General features: G+C 43.2%; 1 protein-coding gene across 3 annotated transcripts in view; it reads right to left on the reverse strand.

The window, feature by feature from the left end:
• KCNMB4 (potassium calcium-activated channel subfamily M regulatory beta subunit 4) overlaps positions 1-23,206 on the reverse strand; it is a 59,498-nt gene that overhangs the window by 27,955 nt on the left and 8,337 nt on the right. For 2 of the 3 annotated variants that reach the window (XM_041754096.1, XM_041754095.1), the window contains exon 2: positions 6,163-6,290. In XM_041754096.1, coding sequence (XP_041610030.1) covers positions 6,163-6,290 — 128 coding nt within the window. Of the gene's footprint in view, positions 1-6,162; positions 6,291-10,762; positions 10,968-23,206 lie in introns of those variants that run through there. The other variant, XM_041754097.1, reaches the window with a different exon arrangement.

Here is a 23,206-nt window from a genome sequence, read left to right on the forward strand (position 1 = left end):
CAGGGGCAGGCCCGGGAAAGGCCGAGAGAAAACGTGTGCCGGCGGGGTGAAGGCGGTAAAACCAGGGTGCGGCGCAGATGCACACGCTGCACGGAGACTGGGAACCCCAACGCGCGGGAAGCGGGGCGCTGAGAGGTTAGCGGGAAGGCGACGGAAGGAAGCGGCCCGCGCGGGTCCCTGGGCGCCTCGGCTGCTCCCTCCCTGCGCGCGGGAAGCGGGGCGCGCCTGCGCACATGCTGCTCCTCGCCGCAGCCCCGCGCGGGAAGTGGGGCGCGCCTGCGCACATGCTGCTCCTCGTTGCAACTCCCGCGAGGGAAGCGGGGCGCGCCTGCGCACACGGTGCTCCTCGCTGCAGCCCCTGGGGCGTGCCTGCGCACTCGGGCTCTTTGCTGCAGCCCAGCGCGGCGCCGGGAGCCTCGGCCTCCGGTCCCTAAAACACGCCCGCCTCCTTTCCTGCAAGTGCAGGCCTCCTGGTAAACGTGGTCCCGATTTCCGGCGGCGGAGTGCGTCTCCCGGCGCCCCGACGTCCGACCCGCCGGCGTCGTGCACCTCCTGGCCCGGGTGCTCTGCGCGGTGACAGGCCTGCGGGCGGGGGCGGGAGACGCCTGGGGCAGGGGCGCCCTCCCCGCCCCCCCCGGGAGCACGGCCGCGCTTCCAGATGCTTCCAGACGCTTCTCGGCGCCCGGAGCGGGTCCTTCCGGAGGGGACTTGAGGTTCATGCCCGCGGGAGGCGACTGTGTTAGGGGAGCCAGGGGAAGTGGGGGCGATGGCCACCCGTGGGGGGCGCCCCGGCCAACCCCCTGCCTGCCCCCAGTCTACCTTCGGGCTGCCCCCGGCCTGCCCCCAGTCTGCGTCCTGCCTGCCCCCTAGTCTACCTCCGGGCTGCCCCCGGCCTGCCCCTGGCCTGCCCCCGGTCTGTCCCCCCTGCCTGTCCCCAGCCTGCCCCCCCTGCCTGCCCCTAGTCTGTCCCCAGTCTGTCCCCCGGGCCTGCCCCCTGCCTGCCCCTGGTCTGCCTCCGGCCTTCCCCGGCCTGCCCCCCGGTCTGCCCCCGGCCTGCCCCCGGCTGCAGGGCCTGCTCGCCCTCGTCCCAAACAAGGCCCCAGGGGTGGCTCGGCCGGTTCAGTGGCGGGCTTGAGTCAAACCGCCCAGACCTCTGGGGCCTGTTCCCTGCCACCAGGCTCCGCCCCCCCCGAAACAAGACCACGACTCCTCTATTTCCTCGCGGCCCATTTTCTTCAGGGTGTGTCCACGTGGTCTCGTTTCTTACCTGTGTGCGGCCAGGGAGCTGCTCCCTCCCTCGCCAGAGCTCATGTCCCCTGCGTCCATCCATTTCCGCCTCCCTGGAGTCACCCCCACCCCGCCAGACTCCTTTTCCAGACACAGTAAACCCGCTGAAACAGTCGCCTGCCCTTATTGAAGCTTTTACATCCACCCGTCAGGCAACCAGAAAGTGCTTCCTAACCGGGTTGCTCTAAGCGCAGCGCCTACACTGTCTGCACAAAGTCGGCTGCTGACTTCCGATTGCCAAAACCAGTGACTCCTCAGTGGTCCCTTTCTGATTAGCCCTTTCTCCCCAAAGCACCGCCCTGCCAAGACACTGCTCCTTTGACCCCTTCCTCCAGCGTCCCCCTGCCTGCACCCTGGGTGTGGATGATCCCAAGACTCTGCCAACGTTGCCCCTCTGAGTCCCTGGTCTGTGCTCCCGCTCTGGCTCCCCTGGAGCCCGTGTCCCAGGGACTCCCATGCCGGCCTAGCACTGGCGCTGACCTCCCGCACTTGAACTGAAAGTCTGCATTTCTAGGGGCACCTGGGTGGCTCGGTTGGTTGGGCGCCTGACTCTTGATTTTGGCTCAGGTAGTGATTTCAGGGCCGTGACACTGAGAGCCCCGCATCGAGCTATATGCTCAGCAGGGAGTCTGCTTGGGATTCTCTCTCTCTCTCTCTCTCTCTCTCTCTGCCCCTCCTACTACTTCTCCCTCTCTAAATAAATAAGTAAAAAAAAAAAAAAAATCTGCGTTTCTAATTCTTTTTAAGCATTTTCAGGGTATCTTGTGAGTCCCTCAAATTCAGCACGGTCACAACTGGGCTGTCCTTTCTCAACCCGGGTGAATGTGACCCTTTTCTGCTCCTTGGCACTTATATTGTCATTAAGTTCTGTTGATCGTAACTCTCACACATCTTCCTGACCTACTCCTCAGTGACCACTTCTACTTCTACTGATCATCTGGGTCCCCCAAAAGCTTCATGAGGACCAGCAGACAATAGAAGGAGCTTCGGAAATCAGACTAACTGGATTCCAGGGTTTTTTTGTTTTTGTTTTTGCTGAATAGCTGTGTACATTATTTAACTTATTTGAGATTCAGTTTCTTCCTATGTTAAATGGAGCTGGTACTTAGAACTACTCTAAGAAACTTGGTGAGAAAAATATAAAAAGAAATTTGGTGAGCGAAACACAATGTTACTCACATAACACAATGTTACAACGGTTGGCAAATGGAAGCCACTCAAAATGGTTATTTTTTTTTTCCCACTCAGTACTCTCCTCACTTTCCCTCCCATCACTTAGCTAGAGCACTCTGCATTGTTCTCCTCCAAAACACATTCAGCACTCAAACTGGTTACTTTCTTTCTTTTTTTTTTTTTTTAGATTTATTTACCTATTTGGGGGGGGGGGGGGTGGTAGGGGCAGATGGAGAGGGAGAAAGAATCCCAAGCAGGCTCCATGCTCAGTGCAGAGCCCAATGTGGGACTGATCCTACCACCTTGAGATCATGACCCCAGCTGAAATCTAGAGCTGGATGCTCAACCAACTGAGCCACCCAGGTGCCCTAAGCCGGTTACTTTCTAAATCAGAGATCCACTCAAATCAGTCTTTGGTTAAAAACAAAACTTGTCACATCACAAACTGTCATTGCCTGTATGGCAGGCAATCTCCTTAATATGGCATTTGTGATCTTTAGAAATCGAACCTCAAACAGTCTCTCCACCTTACAAATTCACCACTCCTTATTTATATAACCCATACACCTGATGTACCTCACATTGTCAAGCCTCGGTTTCTTTATTGCAGCCATCTCGTCTTCAAGGTCTTCCCCCCTTTTACCTCTAGCTGATGAAGCCATATTTCTATTTGCACAAGCACCTGTTTCTCCCAATAAATTTTAATTCCTTGGAAGCAAAGAACTCTCCTTATTAATCCAGCACATCATCCATTCATTCATTCACCAAACTTTTACTGACTAAGAAGCAGGCATTGAGCTAAGTCCCAGGGATACAAAGCCAAAGAAGAGAGGTCCCACACCATTAACTCCTACACAGTCTTGTGAGGATGGTGGGTGTACAAATTATTCCAGCACAGAGTGATAAGTGAGAGCATAATGCGAAGCAGTGGTTCTCAATCTAGTAGTATATTAGAACTTCTAAAGTCATTTTTTAAAAATGTTAATGCCTAGGTTCAACCATCAGATTCTAATTTAATTGGTCTGTGGTGCATTTATTTTTTAAAGCTCTTCTGGCACAGTTATGTGAAATGAGGGTTGCAAACCTCTGGGATAGAGCTGTACAAAGAACATGGAAGATGTACTTTCGACTGTTCCGCAACACCTCGGCCCCTTCATTCCCATCTACTCAGGCATGCACCCTTTCTCCATCCAACTTAGAAGATATTGCCTTATCCCCAACTCAGAGGTAAATTCTGATTATTCTTTCTCGTGACTGGTTTAGGTGTAGGCAAAAGAACTCATTCAAATCAGGGGAATCTAAGGGGAGGTCAGTTATGGGAAGTTGAGACAAGGTTTCCTAGTTCCAAGAAAACCATACCAAGAAAGATAGTTTTTTTCTTTTTAAAGAGATTTTATTTATTTATCTATTTACTTATTTATCTTACTTATGAGCGTGGGAAAGCACAAACGGGGGTAGGGGACAAGGGAGAGGCAGCTTCCCTGCTGAGCAGGGAGCCTGACACAGAGCTCGATCCCAGGACCCTGAGATCATGGCCTGAGCTGAAGGTAGACGCTTAACCGACTTGAGCCACCCAGGCGCCCTCAGAGATCTTTACCTTTGGACGTTGCTGTGTGTGGCTGTGACATCTGGAACTGCAGCAACTGTACTGTAACCCTGAGCAGATTGGAAGCAGAACTGAGATCCAGAAAGGACCTGGCTTCTGGATGACACTGTTAGGTTACTGCATCAAACAACCCTAATGTTGGTCTATTTGTGCATTTCTTAATGTATGCAATAATGAATTTCCTGACTCCTTATGATACTTTGAGTCAGTTTTCTGTTTACATGCAACAGGTGGCATCCTGATATACAACTAACCCAAACTTGGAGATCAAGGAAAACAGCCCAGAAAAGGGGATAGGGGATATCTGTGAAGAGCCTTCCTTAGGGCAGGCAGTCCAGAAGCAGGAGAAGCAAGTAAGCATGGATATAAACATAAAAGATCTTAATGGAACTACACATGGTTCAAAGTGGCTACTGCCATACTACTGCCCATACTCTGAAGAGTATGAGCATAAAGAGGAGGCTGGAAAGGTGTCAGTCTGGGGCAAGAACTCGAGCCTTGTATGCTGTGGTAGGTTAAATATGGCCACAGAACCTGTGCAGCTTCTTCTAAGAAGCAGAGTCGATTTTCACACCCCATGAATCTGGCTGGTTTTCTGACTTGCTTTGACCAACAGAATGTATCAAAAATGATGTTATGTAAGTTCCAAAGCCAAGGCCCGGCTCTCTTGAAGTGCCGCCCTGAGGCTACCATATTCTCAGGAAGGCAGTGCAGCCTACTGAAGGACGAGAGGCTGGTGGACAAGCATGGAGGCACTTTGGCCACACCAGTACTAGGTGCTGAGCATGAGAGGCCATCTTGGCCCACACAGCTATTCCAGCCATCATCTTACTGCACGTAGACTTCCCAGCCAACCCACAGAATTATAAATCATAAATCATTATTGTAGTAAGCCACCAGATTTAGGGTGGTTTGTTACACAATAATAGGCACCTGATGGATAGGCCATGCCAAGGTGTTCAGATTTTACTCTGAAAACCATGAGGAGTAACCTGACTGAAATCATGTTTTAGAAAGATCACCTTGGCAGCAGCGTGAACGATGGGCTTGGTGTGGGGGTAGGTTGGACGTAGGAGGACTGGTTGGAAGACTGTTGTGTTAATAGAGCTGAAAAATCACATCGATCTGAATTAAGACAAGGGAGAGAGGAGTGAGTAATCATGGAGGTAACATCAGCATAACGGCAAATATAAGTTACAGTGCATAAAGGAGAAATGTGAATTAGGAATTACAGTTCTTTGGGGGCGCCTGGGTGGCTCAGTGGTTAGGCATCTGCCTTTGGCCCAGGGCATAATCCCAGGGTCCTGGGATTGAGTCCTGCATTGGGCTCCCTGTGTGGAGCCTACCTCTCCCTCTGCCTGTGTCTCTGCCCCTCTCTCTCTGTGTCTTTCATGAATAAATAAATAAAATCTTTAAAAAAATTTTTTTTAAAAAGTAATTACAGTTCTTTGGACAAGGGAAGTGAGTAGATGGTCACTATGAGGGACTAGGGGAGGAAAAGAAGATTTAATGTAACTGGAACATCTAAGTGGAGAGTAGGGCAAGGGGCTGTGAACAGTCAATAGATGTTTAATGGATAAATGAGGATGATTAGTCAGGGCAGGTACTGCAGTTCCAGTCTGACGAGCCGTGGATATGTGGCTTAACTGGAGTTCTTTCTACATCAAGGAAGTTTTAATGGTGGGAACTCGTGTTCTTGATACTTTGTTGGAACAGAGAGGAAAAGGAACGGAAAGAATTGATGCAGTCTGAGATGCTCACAAAGCCACATGTTGTTCAGTTTACGCGCATCGATCCGTAACTGCCAGGGAACACATTAGCATCTAATGTTCCTAATGAAACATCTAATGAAAGCACTTTCTCATCACGTATCCAGAGGGAAGAGCCACCATACAGCTCTCTGTTTTGGTCCTGCACGTTCTTCACTTGCCTCCCACCCTGTAGGGTAAGTGGCAGCCCTAACTCCACGCGAAGACAGAGTTGAGACTATGCTCATGTCAGATATTTTGTCAAGTGAGCACAATCTATGACTTAATTTGTAATAAACCTCCAAGGCTACAAACAACTTTCATATGCACATGTGAATACTGGCTTACCTTTGAAATTGATTAAAATAGCAAGTAAATGGCTGGGAACCAATCTCATCTTTCCAGTACTGTTGCCAATTCATGACATTTTCCAAGTTCTTCTGATTTTCTCTCTTACAGGGAGGAATATAGGAGCACTAGCAAAACAGAACACAAAAAATAAACCTATTATTCTACAGAATATTGAAATATAGTCTTTCCTTTTTTTTTTTTTTTTAGAGAGATGGCAGTGTGCACATAGTAAATCTAATTCTGACCTACTTAATCTTTAAGTACATACAACCAAATTGAAATTTGGTTTATATTTCAATATATTTCAAATTTCCAATTTGGGAAAATTACAGAAAACAGTCCAATAAAAATGCAGCAAAAAATAACCTTTAGTTATTACAGTATGAGGATAGATTATAAGCAATTAGTTACAATCTAATAGCAAATTAAAAGCATAATATACTCTTTTTTTGTGGGCCTGCCAGTCAACAGAGGGAAGAGGAAGGAAGGAAGAAAGGAAGGAAGGAGAGAGAGAGGAAAAGGAAGAAAAGAAAAGAGAAAGAAGAGCAAGCTAATTTTTATTCCCAGTTGCTATCTCCAGATCTCAATATTTTCCTCTTCTACCTTTAAGTACCAAATTAAGCACTCAACTCTCCTCAGATCCTGCTCTCAACCGCTGAAACCCAAGTTTTCTTTTCTTACATCCTCTTGGATACTAAAATCAGCAGAAAAGTTCCTCACGAGTACATAATCAATGTATTTTGCTAACCGGTGCCTTTTCCTAGCTCTGCCTCTAACAAAGTAGTTCTCTCTGAAGGGACCCAATTACTCTGAGCAATACAGAATCAGCAGATTTGGGAAAATTATTCTTAACTCTGGATGTTAAAATTAAGTCTTGGCATTCTAATCCATTTTCTCTGATTCAGGTTTGGTTTTTTTATGTTTTTCTTTTTTTAAGATTTTATTTATTTTTTTTTTTAAGTAATCTCCTTACCCAACATGAGGCTCGAACTCATGACCCTAAGGTCAAGAGTCAGATACCCCTCCAACTCAGGTTTTTATTACTGATGATGATCAAATAAATATGGTGCCGGTTTACTGTTACTGGATGTTTACAAGATGCCAGACATGGCAATAAAGGCTTAACGGGCTCTAACCATGTGCTTCTTACAACAACCCTAAAATGATCTCCCTTTTATAGATGGGGAAACTGAGATTTCCATCAGCCCTATGACTGGGTGCTGGAGATTTTATCACATTTGACTCCCAGCTGTTGTACTAAAGTTTCCGATGGTAAGGAGTGTGTATGTGGCGGGGGTGGGAGGGGGGGTGGTAACCATTAGCTTCATTGTATAATTGGGTCCGTATTATTTTAGAGCAGGTAAGTTGGCAACACTGTCTCACTGTTTTCCAGTCAAACACAAATGTTTTAGTGCGACGTACAATCCTCTTCAGGCTCTGCCCTCTGCCTGGGACACAGTCGGTTGGAAGCACACGGTCCCCAGATCTGTCTCATGCGATCACACCTCCTGGCTGGTCCCTGCTGCTCTCTGCTCTTTCACTGGCCGTTTTTCAAGACGTGGCTCTGTCTGGGGGTCTCCTCCTTCCTACTCCACAGTTGAGTCCGCCTTCATTGGTCCTGCTGCAGGCATCACACCACGAGCAGCCACAGCTGTAATCCCAGGGTCACCCCAGCTAGTCTGTTGTACAGCGGCCTCCTCAATTCACTGGCAAGCTGGAACAGGGCTCTTTTCTGTTTTATTTTTTTCTGCATCTTCACACTTAGGACACGATGCTTGGCAGTAGAGAAATTTCAAAAATGTTCGTAGAGTTGATATTAACAAACTTCTATACATTTTTTATTCAAGAGGGATGAAGCTATTGTCACAGTGGTTGGTATTTTTCTTAACACAAATATTTTAAATGTTAGTAAATTCGGTTATTCTCTATCATGTAACAAATTCACAACATCCAATGCAAATTTTATTTTAATGATGGGATCAGTGGATATTTACTCTTTGCACATATAGTTAATGTTCTATTAAGAACAGTATATATAAAGCCAAAAATTTCTGGGAAATCCTGAATTCTAAGATCTTCCAAAGCAACAGTTGGGTTTAGAAGCTATAGAGGCTGTGAGATACGGCTCCGGCCCTACTACTTGTTGGGTGTTTGGGGCTGGAGTAAATTACTTCCTTTTTCTGGATTTCATTTTTTCTAATCTGTAAACTCTCCAGAATAATTTCTAGCTCTACATTTCTATGATTCTCTTCTTGGAGGTACACCAAGAAGGGACCCAGCAGAAGGCAGGACTACAAACACTGCAGTATTTTTCCCAGAAGAGATGCTGCCCACTGGGGAAGTGGCTAGGCAGCCTGACTAACCCCCGTTCCAGCCCCCAAAAAGCACAAGGGCCGTAGGTCCGTTCTTGGGGATCTGTAATTTGCATTAGCTTAGTGTTCATAGAGGACCCCTGACTTCTTTATTGTTTATGCCCTATAATGTGCTGGATGTTTCCTTCTATTAAAACATTTTTCTTTATTTACTGCTGTCAGTTTGTAAAATGAGAGGAGGGTACCACCCGATTGTGTTCTTTGAATGCTTCAAAATCCATCAGAGCCTTTTTTGCAATGGCTACACTCCACACACTTGACACAAGACATACACTACACATTTTAGGGAATAAGAACAAGCAACCAAGTGGAATTGCAGCAGATTTTTAAATTTTGCAATTTAACTCAGTTTGAATTCTTTGCTATTTAGTGTTTTCCTCCCCACAGGGGGAAATGGGTTTAAAAGAACGATCTCCCAACAAATGACAACTCCAGGATTTCGATAGCAGAGGCACACCCACGTGTTTCTGAAAAAGGTCAGATAAAAACTTTCACTGAGCGAATGTAGTTTGTATTAACATCTGTTGTGGTTTCACGTGGGAAAAAAGTAAATGTTCCTCACCTTTAGGATACTTCTGATGGGGAACAGAGGGCCGGCTGAGGACAAAGCACAGGGGATATCCCACAAACGACCCCCCCCCCAGGGTGGGATCTGTGTGGCATTCCTCAGCAAGTTCCCAAGGTCTTGCTAGAGGGAAAACAACCTTTAACTTGCCAATGGCCTTCAGCATTTCCTAGGTCCTCCATTGCATGTGAAAACCTGCTGAAACCTCCCTTCCCTTCCCTCCCCCAAGTCTGCAGGTGTGTACTCAGCTACCCTCCCAGACCCTCCGCTCTTCCTGCCCATGGGTCCTGCCCCTGTGCTTTCAGAAAAACCACCATCTTGCACCAAAGACATCTCAAGAATTCCTTCTTGGTTGTCAGCTCCGGACTCACTCCACCAAACCTCACCCATTGTCCAAAACTTCATCACTTTGAGGTAGTGTGGATGAATTTTTAGATGCAAAGTCTTTTTTTTTTAATATTAGGGAAACTAAGGGAATATTTTTTATATTATTTATATTAGGGAAAATAGCCTGTGATCAATATTCAGGTATTTTTTTCCCAGGCCACATTCTTTCCAAGAGTATCCTGGATTACATAATGAGCTTGTGCTACTCTAGGAACTTTCACTGCTCCCATGCCTAGGAAGGAAATTCTTTTAAAGGCTAAATCTTGCATTCTTAAAAAATCATTATTGTTCTTTTTCTTATATCTCGGTTCTCCAATTAGTTCATCTCCAAAAGTTCTGAGTAGCCTAACTCGGATTCTCTCTAGAGTCCTTCTCAGTTCTGGCAGACCAGGGTGGACTGGTAAGCATTTTGAAATAAATACTAGTTCACAGCAGTGTTCTGAAAAAAAAATTTTGGAAATTCAGACACAACTTTCCTCTTGAGGCTGTTCAAACCTGATGGGTTTCCAGGCACTATGACAGCTCCACCAGGACGGGGGCTCCACCAAGACCGGGGCTCCACCAGGATTGAAGTTTCACCAGGATTGGGGCTCCACCAGGATCAAAGTTCCACCAGGACCGGGGCTCCACCAGGACCGGGGCTCCACCAGGATGGAAGCTCCACCAGGACTGGGGCTCCACCAGAATAGGGGCTCCCCCAGGATGGAAGCTCCTCCAGGATGGGGGCTCCACCAGGATCGTGTGCCCCGGGGTGGCAAGCAAGATGACGTGGGCACCGTATGGGCAGCACTACTGTCGTCATGGCTGACAGTTGTTGATTTCACATGAAGCGTCTCATTAATCCAAATCCCACTTAATCCCAGTAAGTAACTGGTATGGTCACCCATGTTTGACAGATGAGGAGACTGAGCGGCAGAGGTTTAAGAAGACTTTCCCTCTGTTACACATAGCAAGTGGAGAAGTTGGGGCTCCGACTGCAACGTGTTCTTATCCGTGGCCCCATGTCTCTATCTTTAGGGCTTCCCACTCTACCCTCTTTGGAGCTCCCGCTGGGGGGTGAGGGCGGTGCCCTGACTTTTGCCTCCCTCACTTCCAGGACCCAGGACCCGTGTGAGGATTCCTTGGGAATGGGATTGGAGCAGGCCTCCGGCCTGAAGGCTGACATGGCTGCTGGCGCTTCGGTTCCCCGCACACTCTCCCAAAAATGCACTGTAAGTCTGTCCCCTCCTGTCTTACTTTGGCTCCGGGGTTGGGTTTTGGTGCCATGGATGTAATTGCACTTAGGGGAATTATTAGACACGACGTCTTTGGTCAGAGGACAGTGAGTGCTCCCCTTGGAGAAACTTCATACAGTTCTGACCTTTTTTGGTCTTTCTTTGGCAAAAGCAGCATTTCCCAATTTCTAATATCATTATCACCCAAATAACCTTCGCTGTTGTCTGTAGCACTTGCCGCCTAAACATGCACGAAATCACTTTCTGTAAAAAACCAAGAGTAAGAGGACTGTGTTAAAAATATATTTAATGCTTAATGCTTTTTTTTCTACACTTAGTAAAAAAAGATTTTTTTTGACTTTTGCATTCACGGACCACGTTGACAGAATTGAGTGGGCTAAGACTTCAGTGAGTTTTTTAAGGGAAGACATTATCATTTGATGTGGGATATTTGGTTATGTACTTATTATGACCTATTTTTCCATTAACTTATTTTAGGGTTTATCAAGATTTATAATAGCTTCTTTTCAGCCTATCACAGTAGATTTATGTTTTAATAGTATCCTCTTGAGTCTGTTCTTTTGTGTCTTGAGGATTGCATTTCAATCATGTGGGCAGACTCCTTTACTGAGTCATTAAAAAAACAATTGCACAAAACACGTGGTCCATTGAAACATCAGGGAAATGAGTTCTATGTGAGGCATTATCTAAGAAACAAGTGGAAAAACTGGGTCCCCCCCCCCCCCCCCCCCCGCTAGTTTATCGACTTCACTTGGTTAAGGAGTACGGTATTGAAAGACATAATACTAGAATAGGTTTAGCTGATTAAATACTTTCCAAAGTAAACTTGGTTAGGAAATGAATTCTTGGGGTGCCTGGCCAGTTCAGTCCATAGAGCATGAGACTCTTGATCTTGGGGTGGTAAGTTTGAGCCCCACACTGGGTGGAGAGATTACTTTAAAATAAAAAAAAAAACAACAAAATGAATTATTAAAACATTATCAGTTGGAACATAGGTCTAACTTTTTTAATACTATGATCCCTCATTTTCTGAAATCCTGTTATTTGTGTCAGCTGTGATTCATAACTTTCATGACATTTTTGACAATATAAACATATAATTATGAAATAAAAACCAACTGACCCATTTATAAACACCATAATGTTTTATATGCCTGAACTCCATTTTTTTTTTAAGGATTTTATATATGTATTCAAGAGACACACAGAGGCAGACACACAGGCAGAGGGAGAAGCAGGCTCCCCATAGGGAGCCCGATGTGGGACTCGATCCCAGGACCCCAGGATCACGACCTGAGCCGAGGGCAGAGGCTCAACCACTGAACCACCCAGGCATCCCATGCCTCAACTCCAATAATGGTGTACACACCTTGTGAATGTAGGTTAACAAACACATATGAAATTATATGTCAGCTAAAAAATAAAAATTAAATTCTAGGACAGGTGGTTCCAGAATGTGTACCTGCATCTGAAAGCCAAATGAAAATAATCTTGTGGAAGAACTTGAAGTTCAAACAAATGGCTTAGAAAACATAAAAAGCAAGGCTAACTAAGAACAGGAGAAGCTAAAATAAGCTCTTCGGAGAGAACAGGCTGGGCAGCTACCATGTGGTGCCCAGCCTAGACCTGTGTTCATCAAAGTCTGTTCCATGGACCACTTGGATGGATCGTGCATCAAAAAGATCCACCCTCCTGAGAGTCTGATTCGGTAAGACCCAGAATCTGTTTTTAACAGCTCTCCCTTCCCTTGGAACGACAACTTTTTTCCAACTTACCAGCTATGCAACAAACCATTCTTGACTGCTGAGTGCTGGACAGAGTCCAAAGACAAAATATTACCCACCCTTTACTCGTGTCTCCCCTCCCTTCCCAGGAGCATGCAGTGTGGTAGTAGTAGCTTACCGACAAAGTGCTTTGCAATTACAGAAGAGGAAGTGAGGATTTTGGCTTTGGGGGGGTAGGGGAGAGGCTTCACATCCGAGATGATTTTGATGTGCGCCTTTTAGTTTGAACGGGAGTTTGCTTCTCAGAGAATGGCTTGGGAAGGTGACATTCCAAGAAGAAGAAATGTGCAATGACTTTGTGTATAAATGTTCCATAAAGACTGAGTCATCTAATGTGCTTGGAGGATAGGGGGCAGGAGGGAGGGTGTGAAAAATGCCCAATTATCTGAACTACTACTCACTGAAGAACTGTTCCTCTCTCCTCAAATGCTTCAATGAGAAATTGCTCGCTACCTTCTGCAGAGTATTTCCACCCACCCACCAATGCTCTTTTAGTTAGAATTTATTGTCATGTGTTGACACTATCGGCATTCTCTAATTTAGTAATACTCATGTAGCTTCTGCATTCAAGCAGAATCAGGTTGGTGATTTTATTAAAACTAAGAAAAGTTTCAAACAAATGACGTTCCACTTTCAAGACAAAACAGTTGACTTGGCTTTAAAGCCAGAAGATAAAAATACAGCGTCTTTACTGAAAAGAGAGATCGAATCTAAATAGAAAAAGTCAAACCAAAGCAAGAAGTTTTAATCTGGAACAAAGCTCGATAGTTATTATTTATGACAGTACATGGAAAAGCTGGTCCCATGGCATATGATCATGGTTCAACGTCTTTGAGGAGTTAGCCAGTTCTCATGACCACACAGAACACTAAAATCACTAAAATGAAAGTTTCTCAAGTGTTCGTGCATGCATTCAGAGGTGCCTCATCGATGGCACTATCTGTGTCCTGTATCATATACCGTAAAGTACACAAATCTCAATGTGTGTGTGTATTTAATATTACGACCATCATTTCTGCATGAAGAAGGCCAACAAGCTGTGCATGCTAAGTCCCCCAGGATCAGGATTGAGAGATGGTGGTGACAAATGCTGGATGTTCCCTACTTGAGGCAGGATTTTCCCAAAGATGGCTGCACCAATACATTTAGAGTAGTAATGGGCACTGGTCCTGTCCTCCCCGGGGATGCTGAGTACAACTGTGCTCACAACGGGGGGGGGGGGGGGGGGGGGGGCTCGTGGCAGCAGGAGAAAATGGAGTTTGGGCCCAAGTTGGGATCACGATGGGCCCAGAGTCCCTGTACCTGTTCCTACAGATCCTGAAAGTCACATGCGATCCCCATACCTAACATTAGTGCCCAGGTCCTGCTTGGAGCCCCCTACTCAGAGATAGGAGCTATTTGGGTGGGCGACTCGGAGACCACCCACTCTTTCCCCAAAGAGTAAGCCAATGGGCGAGCACTGCCACCCTAGGAAGCCCCAGGGATTACAGGAGTGGGGATTCCTGGCCTGCGCTCCTTTAGCTGCCTGTGTGGCTCCCGAAGGGGACAGGCAAGTCCTGGAGAAAGGCTGTACCGCTCAAGGAGTCCGGGCGGCCGATTCAGGGGGGGTCTATTGATGGGAGCCAAGAAGTTACCCCTGGGACCTATTCTAAGGTGACTCACCTGGCAAATGCTATTCTCTCCGTCCTTGTGGACAAGGAGCATGAGAGCCAGCTGCCTTCACCTGGCTGGGGCGGGGGGGGGGGGGGGGGGCGGTGTCCAGGGCTGTCTTACTCAGCACAACCTCCGCTCTGGCTGCTGTGCTCGACTCCGCAGGGACCTTGGCGACAGGCTGATTATTGCACCTGGACGCGCGGAGTACACAGTGCCCTAGATTCGCTGGCAGAGCTCAGGTGAGCCAGTGAGTGGGAAACTCGGGGACGGCCGCCTCGGGGGTGCTCCTGGGAGTCTAGTGGTCCATGGGATTTCTGAATAGCCCTTCCACAGTGAGATGCAGACAGTGGGGCACCTGGGTGGCTCAGCGGTTGAGCGTCTGCCTTTGGCTCAGGTCGTGACCCCGGGGTCCCGGGATTGAGTCCCACATCAGCTCCTCACAGGGAGCCTGCTTCTCCCTCTGCCTGTGTCTCTGCCTCTGTGTGTCTCTCATGAATAAGTAAATAAAATCTTTTTTAAAAAGTGTAAACATGGAACATCAAGTTACCATGCTACCCACTGTACACTGGGCTTTTCAACCCCCTAACACAGAAGGGTGTCGTTTACAGGCCTGAAGCAGCTCATGCTGAGAAAGAAGTTTCTATTCTTTTTTTTTTTTTTTAAGTTATTTATTTGAGAGACAGAGAAAGAGAACATCAGTGGGGAAGGGGCAGACAGAGAGGGCAAAACAGACTCCCTGCTGAGGAGCACGCCCATCATGAGGCTCAGATCATGACCTGAGCTGAAGGCAGATGCCCAACCGATGGAGTCCCCCAGGTGCCCCATGAAGTGAGTTTTATAAGCAAATGACTCACACTCCCAGCGCACCTTCCTATACTATCATCTTTTCCAGCCTGTCTTATAAATGGTTGTTAATCCAGGCCTGTTTTTCTACTACTAGGATATACACAACCCCAGGAGTACTCTGCAGTGCGCTAGTGGGTGCTCAAAGCCCCTGACCAGTTTGGGTGGACTAAAGAAAAAAAAAAATCTGATCTCCGTGAGCATAACTTTGAACAGAACTTCCGATTGTTGTCTCTCTTACAAGGAGAGATGTTGAAGGTACAAACCTACAAGGACTTAAGGACACTGCCCGGCAAAATCACATTTTGATTGATGGGATGAGACTGTGCTATAGCTTCTCAGAAACAGAACTCTGACTAAAAGATAAAATGTCAAAGTTGTATTTCCCATGTGTCCTTTCTCAGGAAGCTACTTGAGGATGCGCTCCACCGAAACAGAGGTATAAACCAAGAAATAGGAAGGCACTGGGTCCAGGAAACAGAGTGCTCAACATGGGAGGGACACAGCAGAGCTAGGTGTAACCGTTCAGTTCGGAACAGCAGCAGGCTGAAGGAATCCGGAAAGGCCATCCCAGGAGATTTCTTTAAATAGAGAAAAGTGGAGCTTACTGTGACCTGTTATGATTACCTATTTGAAAAACAGCGTACAAAGTGGCTTTATGCTTTGGTGGGGAAATTTTGGAAAAGAGAAAGGTGCAGAGGAAAGAAACTAGAACAGGGGATGACTATCAGCTCAAGGAAAATAAACAGCTACAGAAATGAGCAATAATTTACATAATGTTCAATGTTAGTTTAGCCAAAAATTATCATAGGACCATATTTAAAGGATGAAGGGCAGGAAAATGGGGTAGAATGGGATGGTGTAACAAAGGTAAATCCTGGGGCACCTGGGTGGCTCGGTCAGGTAAGTGTTTGCCTTCGGCTCAGGTTGTGATCCCAGGGTCCTGGGATCGAGCCCTGCACTGGGCTCTCTGCTCAGGGGGGGAGTCTGCTTCTCCCTCTCCTCGGCACCTCCCCTCCGTTTGTATGCACCTCCTCTCTCTCTAATAAATAAAATCTTTTTAAAAATGTATTAAACCAAGCATAATAGATACACAAGGTAAAACCCCCAGGCAAACATGCTTAACAGTTGTACATTTTTCCAGATATTTTCTACATGTTATTTTGACATGAACGTGAGTACACGCTTCTGTCTTGCTCTTTTTCTTTCACTTTAACAATATATCTTGGTTCTCTCATACCTGCATAGAGGGATCTCATTCTTTTTTCTTTCTTTCTTTTTTCTAATTATGTATTCATGAGAGACACAGAGAGGCAGAGACACAGGCAGAGGGAGAAGCAGGCTCCATGCAGGGAGCCCGAAGTGGGTCCTGATCCTGGGGACTCCAGGATCATGCCCTGGGTGAAGGCAGGTGCCAAACCGCTGAGCTACCCAGGGATCCCGCCGTTCTTTTTTCAATTCTGCTATATGGACGTGTAAGAATTATTGACTCGTCCTCTACTGAAAAGCATTAAAGGGATTTCCAGTGTTTTACAGTTCCAAAGGAGCAACAGACTTCCTTTTACAAGCATCTCTACATACATATTTGAGAACAGGAAAAATAAAAGTATGTATACATTCAAAAGTTATGACTTTTGTGTTCCAAAGAGATTGTATTATCAACTGCACTTTTGCTAGTTTACAAGAGTCCCTACCCTCATATCATTAAAAGAAATTTAAAAAATAAATCTGGTATAATTAAATTTCATGACCGGTGAAATATGAGACTTCTTGTTTTAATTTTCATTTTTGAAGATTTTTATTTGAGAGAGACCACATGCGCAAGAGAGCACAAGGTCAGGGAGGGGCAGAGTGCAATGCCCTTCCAACTGGACCCCAGGACCCCGGGACCCCGGGACCAGGACCTGAGCCAAAGGCAGGTGCTTAGCTGACTGAGTCACCAGGTGCCCCCAATTTGCATTCTTAATTAGAGGTAATATTTTTTTTCTGTGTTTAAAAAACTATGTGTATTTCTTTTCTGCACCTGACCATCCATGACATCTCCCCATTTTGGTCATTTTCTTGCTGATGTTTAAGTCTTTAACATAGCAAAAAAAAAAAATTGTTTTCATAGAATCAACCTGGAAACATTATCAGTTGGAGTTTCTTGGAATACTAGTGAGACCACACATATTTTCGGTGTCTGCCTAGCTGTGATTCTTCACTGAGCTGCCTGCCTGTTCTTGCCCTGGCCTTATGTATTTATCAAGAGTTCTCCAGAAAAACAGAACCAAGAGTATACAGGTGGACATGTAAGAGATTTATTATGAGGAACTGGCTCGCCCAAGGTTAACTGAGAAGTCCCACAACCTGCTGCTCACAAGACAGAGACCCAGGGAAGCGGGTGGTGTAATTCAGTTCATGTTTGAGGGCCTTTGGTCACAAGAGCACCAATGTCACGTTCCAGCTCAAGCAGAGAGCAAGTCCGCCCTTTCTCTCCTTTTTTTGTTCTACTTAAGACCTCAACAGATCGGATCGGATGACATCCACCTGCATTGGTGACTTTACTGAGACTAACGATTCAAATACCTCTTCCAAAAACACCCTGACTGGTGCACCTAGAAATGATATTTTACTGATCCTCTGGGCATTTGTAGCCCAGTCAAGTTGGCACATAAAATTAATCATCAAGCCTAGTGTTCTACTGAAAAGATGGCTATTTATTGCTAAGAGCTCTTTACATACTGAGTTTTGAATCATTTCTCTACCATTGTGTAAATATTATTCCAAATTTATCATTTTTCTTTAAATTTTAATGCTTTATGTCATTAAACAAATCAGTGCATTCCTTTATGGTTTCTACCCTTGGTGTCATGTTTAGAAAATTAAAACTAAAATTTTATTTTACAAATAGAATTTGGGAATAAATTTAGTATTAAATTTAGTATTTTTAAATGTGTGTTTTTCCAAATAATAGGGAAGTTTTAACATCATTACTGAGTAAGATATCTCTTTATGAGATATTCAAAATGTCAAAATTTGCAAAGCAAATCTTTCAACTTTTCTGATAAAAGCTTTATTGAAACATAAATCACATACCATTTCATTCACCCACTTAAAATGTACACTTCAGGGGCGCCTGGTGGCTCAGTCGGTTAAGAGTCTGCCTTCAGCTCAGGTCATGACCCCAGGGTCCTGGGATGGGGCCCTGTGTCAGGCTCCCTGCTCAGTGAGGAGTCTGCTTCTCCCTCTTCCACTGCCCCTCTCCCCTACTCATACTCTTTCTTGCTCACTCTCAAATAAATAAAATTTTAAAAAATAATAAAATGTGCAATTGAAAAAAATGTAAAAAAATACAATGTACAATTCAATGTTTTCTTTGTAGATTCACAGAAGCATGCAATCACTGCCATAAAAGTTTGAGTATTTTTTATCACCCCAAGAAGACACCCTGTACATATATGAACACATTTTTATGTGCTTATTGTCTATGTGTATACCTTCTTTGGAAAAATATCTATTCACATCTTTTGCCTATCTTTAAGTTGGCTTATCTTAAGCCTTTTTAATTGTTGTGTTGAGCTGCAGAAGTTCTCCATTTATTCTGGATATTCAATCTTAATCAGATACATGATTTGCAAATATCTTTCCTCACTCCCTGGTTGTCTTTTCACTTTTTTGACGGTGTCCTCTGAAACACAAGTTTTTAATTGTGTTTAAGGATAATCATCAATTTTTCCTTTGGTTGCTTGTGCTTTTCAAGTCAATTTAAGAAACTGTGCCTAATTCAAAGGCATAAAGATTCACACTTATGTTTTTCTCTGAGAGCTTGATAGTTTAAGTTCTTACATTTAGGTTTCTGCTCCATTTTACATTAATTTTGGCATATGGTATGAGGTGGGAGTCCAACTTCGTCCCTTTGCAACAAACTGTTTCAGGACCATTGGTTAAAAAGACGGTTCTTTACCTGTTGAATGCTCTTGACAGAACTGCCAAAAACCATTCGCCCATAAATGAACTCATTTATTCTGGATTCTCAATTCTATTCTGTAGCTTGGTATGTGTATCTTTATGCCAGTACCACAGAGCTATTATTGTAGCTTTCCAGTAAGTTTTAAAATTCTAAAGTGTGAGTCTTCCACCACTGTCCTCTTTTTTCAAGATCATTTGGCTATCCTTAATGTTTCTTAAATTTCCATATGAATTTTAGGATCATTTTCTGCAAACAAAAATCCAGCTGCATTTTTGATGCAGACTATAATGGATCTGTAGACCAATTTGGGAAGTGTGCCATCTTTACGATATTAAGTTTCCCAATTCACAAACAACAGGCCTTCTTTAATTTCTCTTGAGGGTGTTTTGTAGTTTTCAGGGTACAAGTCTTTTAACTCTTTTGTTAAAAATACTCCTATGAAATATATTCCTAAGTGTTTTTTTATTTTGATAATGTTGTAAATAGAATTGTGTTTTTAATTTCATTTTTAGACTGTTCATTGTTAGTATATAAAAATATAATTGATTTTTGTATATTGACCTTGGATTCTGTAATCTTGCTTAATTTATTATGTCTAATAGATGGGTTTTTTGTTTGTTTTGCTTTTGGTAGATCTTTTAGGAGTTTCTTTATGCAAGATCATGGGACTTACATAGTTTTATCTCTTCTTTTCCAATTCAGCTGTCTTTTTATTTCTTGCCTAATTGTCCTGGGTAGAACTTCCACCATCAAACAGGAGTGGCAAAAGCAGACATCCTCATCTTATTTCTGATCTTAAGGGGAAAGCTTTCAGCCTTTCACCATTAAATATGTTAGCTACTCATAGTTGCTCTCTACCAGGTTGAGGAAGTTCTCTGTTATTCCTAGTTTATTGATTTTTTTTAAGACTAAGAGGATTTTGTGAAATGTTTTTTTCTGCATAGATTGAGATAATGTGATTATCCTATATTTTATTAATATGGTGTATTACACTAATTGATTTTAGAACATTGAACCAACCTTGCATTCCTGGAATGAATCCTGCTTGATCGTGGTGTATAATCACAAACTCTTCCAAACAATAGAAGAGGGGACCCTTCCCAAATAATTCTATCACCACAACACCAAAATCAGACAAGGACATAGGAAAACTACAGACCAATATATCTGAAAGTATAGATGCAAAAATCCTCAACAAAATGCTAGCAAACTAAATCTACATAAAAAAATGATTATATACCATGACCAAGTTAAGAGAATGGGGAATGAGTATTAATGTGCATCAGATTCCTTTGGGGACTGATGACAATATTCTGAAATTAGACAGCAGCAATGCACAATTTTGTGACTATACCAAAAACTATCTATTAAAAGGGCAAATATCATTTTATGTGAATTACATGCCACTTTTTTAAAAGAAAGCTACCTACCCACTATTTTCTCTTTTCTCCTTTCCTACTGCCTGAAAGGCAGATAGCCTCAAGTCAGTAAAAAACATGTTAAGGGATGGTAGAGCATTAAGATGGTAGGAACCTGAGTCTTTGGATAACCTTCCACATCAGACTTGTACAGCCCCAGGGATTGGCTCCTACAGGCCTGACATTTACAGAGAAAAAAAAAACAAACTAGTACCTGCTTTGTTTAGGTCACTGTGATTAGGTTCCTGTTAAAGTATCCCATCCAGTATCTTAATTAATTCAACTAGGTTGTTTCTACTTTTCATTACTATACACAATTCTGCAATGAAATTCCTCATATATATATTTCCCTGGACGTGTATCAGAAGGGTTTTGTTTTTGTTTTTGTTTTTGTTTTACAGTAAATACCTTGAAGTTAAATTGTTGGGTTGTCAGGTATGCAAAGCTTCAGTTACACTTAATACGTTTTATTATTTTCCTAAGTAGTTGAACCAATTTTCTAGGAATGGGTAAGACTTACCATTTTCTTGAATTCACACAATACTTCATCATGTTAAGTCCTGCCAAACTGATGGGTGTGAAATGGTATTCCATTATTCGTGTCATTTGAATTTCCCTGAGATTAGTGGAATTGAGCATTTTTTCACATTTACTGATCATCTGAGTTTCCTTCATGAATTGCTTATACATATCCTTTGCTCGTTTTCCCATTATGCCATCTACCACTCTCTTAATGATATAGACATTTTCATTTTTACTTATTGCTTATTACTTGTTTTGCCATTATTTTCTACTAGTATTTGGCTTATACTTCTATTTTGTTTACCATAATTTTAGTCATACAGAAATTGTTATTTTAATGTGCTCAAAAGTATCAATCTTTTCCTCTTATGATGTCCTTTCAGCCTCATTTCAGAAAATATTTCTTAAGTGTGTATGTCATAAAGTTATTTTCCCATGCTACTTCCTGAAAGTTTTATAGTTTTCATATTTAGTTTTTCTTTCATTTAGAACTGTTTTTTTATGAGTGTGAACTATGTGTCAAATTTTCTTTTTTTTAATGTAGAGCTTAATTTTTCATTCATATCCTGGTGAACTTCTGACATCTTCTATGCCTTTCAGTAAAATTTCACAATTGCCAGTTTAATTTCACCAAGGATATAATCTTTATTATTTTACTTCTTTAAAATTTGTTGAGGCTTACTTTTTTGACCCAGAGTATGATGTTTTTGTAAATGTTACATGAGCACTTAAAATAATGTGCACCTTGCTATAACTGGACCCACTATTCTAAATGTCAGTTGTGTCTGTTGTAAAACATGTTATTTAAATCTATTATATATGTATTGATATTATTTTCATCAGATTGTTTATTAGTCATAAACAGAGGTGTGTTAAAATCTCTATCATGGGGCAGCCCAGGTGGCTAAGCGGTTTAGTGCTGTCTTCAACCTAGGGCCTGATCCTGGAGATCCAGAATCAAGTCCCATGTCAGGCTCCCTGATGGAGCCTGCTTCTCCCTCTGCCTGTGTCTCTGCCTCTCTCTTTCTCTCAGGAATAAATAAATAAAATCTTTTAAAAAAATCTCTATCATGATAGGCTTGTTGGCTTGTTTTATTTTTTTTTTAAGGATTTGAGTCTATATTTTTAGGTATATCCTAATATTTAATAATTGAATTTTTTACAATTACAAAATGTCCCTTTTTATTTAGTAACAAATTTCTGCCTGAGAATCTATTGGATACAATGTAAATACTCCAGCTTTTCTTTTCTTTCTTTCTTTTTGGTTGATATTTATATGTATAGTCTCCCATCTTTTAACTGTTCTATGTCCTTATATTTTATGTGTGACTCTGAAAAGAATCATATTTGAGTTTGTTTTTTTCCCCCAGTCTATAATCTGTCTTTTAAATAGAAGTTAGTCCACTTATATTTAATATAATTATTTATAAATTGGGGTTTAGGGGCAGCCCCGGTGGCGCAGCAGTTTAGCACCGCCTGCAGCCCAGGGCATGATCCTGGAGTCCTGGGATCGAGTCGCACGTCAGGCTCTCTGCATGGAGCCTGCTTCTCCCTCTGCCTGTGTCTCTGCCTCTCTCTCTCTCTCTCTCTCTGCATCTCTATGAATAAATAAATAAAATCTTTAAAAAATAAATAAATAAATAAATAAATAGGGGTTTAAATGTGCTATCTTATTTTTTTCCTTACCTTCTTTTGGACTATTTGCTTTATATCATTTCATTTTCCCCACCTATTTATATAATTTTTTACGGTATGAATTCTTAAGCTTCAGCATAGAACTACTAAGCCAGAAACTGGAGTGGAATTTCTGATTCAGTGAGTAATAATGACTCGGTATTTAAAGCTGTGGTCAGAACATTAAAAATCTACCTATATTACAGCTCTTTAGAAACAATTTAATCTGCAAACTACTAAACTTCCTGTCTGAGATTACTTATCATGATCCATCTCTGAAATCAATTTGTTTATGAAGATTTCACTTATTTCTAGAATCCCCCAAAATTATGTATCTAAAACACTAGTCAGAAACTTTTCACTTTTACCAAAAAGATTATGTTACAGTATATTTTGGTTACATTTTGGGAACCTAGGACCTAGGATGAGAGTTGAGAATCTGAATTTCTAGCAAATTCACAGATGATACTGCTGCTATTGGTCCAGTGACAACACTTTGAGAAACCCCTGGTTTGCAGGAAAAAATGTACTAGATATAAGGAGATCAGCAAAAAGATATTGAAATAATGAAAGCAAATGATAATACTCTTGACTAGGACACTGGCAGTGAAAATTTTTATATGCATTAATAGCAGA

The sequence above is a fragment of the Vulpes lagopus genome, chromosome 5 (assembly GCF_018345385.1).
Source record: "Vulpes lagopus strain Blue_001 chromosome 5, ASM1834538v1, whole genome shotgun sequence".
Classification (NCBI taxonomy): Eukaryota; Metazoa; Chordata; class Mammalia; order Carnivora; family Canidae; genus Vulpes; species Vulpes lagopus.